The 3710-nt window shown below is 54.5% G+C and overlaps 1 protein-coding gene across 1 annotated transcript in view; it reads right to left on the reverse strand.

Moving 5' to 3' along the window:
* Positions 1 to 2386, reverse strand: part of foxn3 (forkhead box N3) — a 38598-nt gene extending 36212 nt beyond the window's left edge. Inside the window, exons 1-2 of the mRNA XM_056591242.1 lie at positions 2239 to 2386; positions 1643 to 2106 (exon numbers count right to left, since the gene is read on the reverse strand). Coding sequence (XP_056447217.1) covers positions 1643 to 2106; positions 2239 to 2386 — 612 coding nt within the window. The remainder of the gene's footprint in view (positions 1 to 1642; positions 2107 to 2238) is intronic.
* Between the last annotated feature and the right edge of the window lie 1324 nt (positions 2387 to 3710).

Consider the following 3710-nt stretch of genomic DNA (forward strand, 5'->3'; position numbering starts at 1 on the left):
GTCTTACGGACAATTCCTTGTCATTGAAATGGGAATTTCCATTGCTCCTCCGGATATATCCTGAATGTCTGCACAAATATCTTGGCTGCACATTCAAGTGCAGAACCGCACACATGCAGGTGTTGTCCCTCAGGTTAGGATTGGTTGCTACTGCAACAGAATACTTTCCATGTCAAGGGGACATTGTTGCTATGGAGACATATATACATAAAAAAAAACCTTTGCAGTCGAGCCTGCGAGCAGTAGGCAGCGAAATGTGAGTCACGCACATTAGACTCTGAACTCTGAAAGTGCACGGAATAAAACGACACACGCGACATTAACCAAACAGCCTTAAACAGCATCTCTCACATCTCACACACTTCCATCACCCTTCACTCCTTAATCCTCCTTTCCCCCACGGCATGAAAAGGGACAAGGAACAGCGGAAAGACAACAGAATCAACGTCCAGCTCAGCACAGAATCAGCCCTGACCCTAACCCCTAGCCCTAACAACAGCAAGATGACAGCGAACAGCGGAAAGACAACAGCCCTAACCCTAACCCTAACCCCTAACCCTAACAACAGCAACAACGACAGCGAACAGCGAAAAGACAACAGCCCTAACCCTAACCCTAACCCCTAACCCTAACCCCTAGCCCTAACCCTAACTCCAGCTCATGGAACCCAGAACCCAGAGGGAAGCTCCGCCTCTTCGCCCTCAGCCGTCAGCACGGCGACCCGGGTGTCAGCTACTCAGCGTCAGACCCTCTCATAGATCAGACCGCTGGCATCCTCTAACCCTAACCCTGACGCTAACCCTAACCCCTAACCCTAACCCTGACATCCTCTAACCCCTAACACTAACCCTATCCCCAAAACCTAACCCTAACCCTTAATCCCTAGCCCCTAGCCCCTACCCTAACCCATACCCTAACACATAGAAACCAACACACACAGAGACCAACACACACAGAGACCAACACACACACAGACCAACACACACAGAGACCAACACACACAGAGACCAACACACACAGAGACCAACACACACACAAACCAACACACACACAGACCAACACACAAAGAGACCAACACACACACAGACCGACACACACAGAGACCAACCCACACAAAGACCAACACACACAGAGACCAACACACACAGAGACCAACACACAAAGAGACCAACACACAAAGAGACCAACACACACACAGACCAACACACACACAGACTAACACACACAGACCAACACACATAGAAACCAACACACACACAGACCAACACACACACAGACCAACCCACACAGAGACCAACACACACAGAGACCAACACACACAGAGACCAACACACACAGAGACCAACACACACAGAGACCAACACACAAAGAGACCAACACACACAGAGACCAACACACACACAGAGACCAACACACACAGAGACCAACACACACACAGACCAACACACACAGAGACCAACACACACACAGACCAACACACACACAGACCAACACACACAGACCAACACACATAGAAACCAACACACACACAGACCAACACACACACAGACCAACACACACAGAGACCAACACACATAGAAACCAACACACACACAGACCAACACACACACAGACCAACACACACACAGACCCACACACCCACCTGGCCGCGCTCCTTGTCCACCTTCTTGAAGCACTTGTTGAGTGACAGGTTGTGGCGCACCGAGTTCTTCCAGCCAGCGGGGGCGCCGGCGAAGTAGGGGAAGTGCTGCAGGATCCAGCCGTAGATATCCTTGACGGGCAGCCTCTTGTCAGGGGCCTGCTCCACGGCCATGAAGATGAGGCAGCTGAAGGAGTAGGGCGGCTTGCAGTCGGGGCCGGGCCGCCCCGCCGCCTCTGGGGCGGCGGGCCCGTCGGGGCCGCCACCGCCGCCGTCGCCACCGCCGTCGTCGTCCCCGTCGACGCCCATGCGGAGGCATGAATCCCGCCTCCGCCTGCCCCCCCCGCCCCCGGGCCCCCCCCCCACCGGGCTCACGCTGCGCAGCACGGGGTCTCCGAAGCTGTTCAGCAGATCCATGCTCTCGTGGAGCCAGTTGAGGTTGGTCAGCTCCTCGTCCTCCAGCCCCCCTCCTCCTCCTCCTCCCCCTCCTCCTCCTCCTCCTCCTACTCCTCCTCCTCCTCCTCCTCCTCCTCCTCCTCCTCCTCCTCCTCCTCCTCCTCCTCCCCCTCCTCCCCACCCTCCACCCCCCCCTGCACTGCCCTTCTCGGGCCTGACGGCGGGGGGCGGCCCCGGGTCCTCTGCCCCCCCCAGGCCCCGGGACAGCGCGCCGCTCGGGGGGGGCTGGCTGAGGCTCACGCCCGCTCCGCTGGCGCCCGCCTTCTTACTGGGCAGCATGACGGGACCCATGGCCCCCAGTGGGACTGGAGCCTCCGGCGGGACAGGGCCCCCGCGGGACCAGAGCCCCCGCGGGACCGGAGCCCCGAGACCTCCTGTAGAGAGGGAGGTCATCACTGAGGTTAGCGGTTGGCTAACCTCAGCGGTGTGTGTGTGTGTGTGTGTGTGTGTGTGTGTGTGTGTGTGTGTGTGTGTGTGTGTGTGTGTGTGTGTGTGTGTGTGTGTGTGTGTGTGTGTGTGTGTGTGTGTGTGTGTGTGTGTGCGCGCGTGCGTGTTTGGGGTATGGAGGTCAGAGAAGCAAGCCAGGAAGCAACATTTAAAAAAAGAAGACATAAAAAAAGGTTTTTTCCCAGAGCAGTCTGAGCCACAGACCAGCGTGTATTTAGCTCTATGAATGAATGCCTTCTTCCTTCAGTTGCGATAGAGGGCTGTGATTGGTCCACTGGAACCCAAATATGCTACTGCCACTGTTCGCATGGATTAAACAATGATGGAAAGAGTTGCATGCTTTACCACTTGTTCCACGAGGGCTCAGGATTCATGTGGATCCAGAGAGCCTTATTCTAACCCAATGACCAGTGGGACATGGCTGTTTACTACTGAGACTCTCTCTCTCTCTCTCTCTCTCTCTCTCTCTCTCTCTCTCTCTCTCTCTCTCTCTCTCTCTCTCTCTCTCTCTCTCTCTCTCTCTCTCTCTCTCTCTCTCTCTCATCATGCTGAAAGGCTTGCATGGTCACCACAGCTGGCTGGCCATGGTCGTGATGGCAACCCGCGTCGCCACGCTCTCAATCACTCTATCATCCTCTCCCGCTCTCCTTTTAAAGCCATTAAACCTCCCCCCTTCCAACACACACACACACACACACACACACACACACACACACACACACACAGACACACACACACACACACACACACACACACACACACACACACACACACACACACACACACACACACACACACACACACACACACACACACACTGCCTATCTCGATACCCTTTTGTTTACTAGAGCTGTAATTCTTTTACTCCCCTGAGCTCTGACTCCCTCCCTCTCACAGTTACCGTGAAAGGGACTTCATATGCGGCTTTAATCCTGCAGCATTATCTAAGGACCTGCGTTCCACTTTCAGCAGATAGAGCAGGCTGCTCTTCACGTCCTAACGTCTGGTACAGGCTGGAGGGGGAACTCTAGGAAATTAAGTCTTCGGTGGCACTCTATAGCAACGTGTCCATTACCCTACATTTACCCTGAGTCTTCCAATGGACAGTTTAGAGAAGATGTCAGAGAATGTGTGTGTTTGTGAGAGAAGTTTGATCCACAAGGACATG

Source organism: Gadus chalcogrammus, chromosome 5, assembly GCF_026213295.1.
Source record: "Gadus chalcogrammus isolate NIFS_2021 chromosome 5, NIFS_Gcha_1.0, whole genome shotgun sequence".
Classification (NCBI taxonomy): Eukaryota; Metazoa; Chordata; class Actinopteri; order Gadiformes; family Gadidae; genus Gadus; species Gadus chalcogrammus.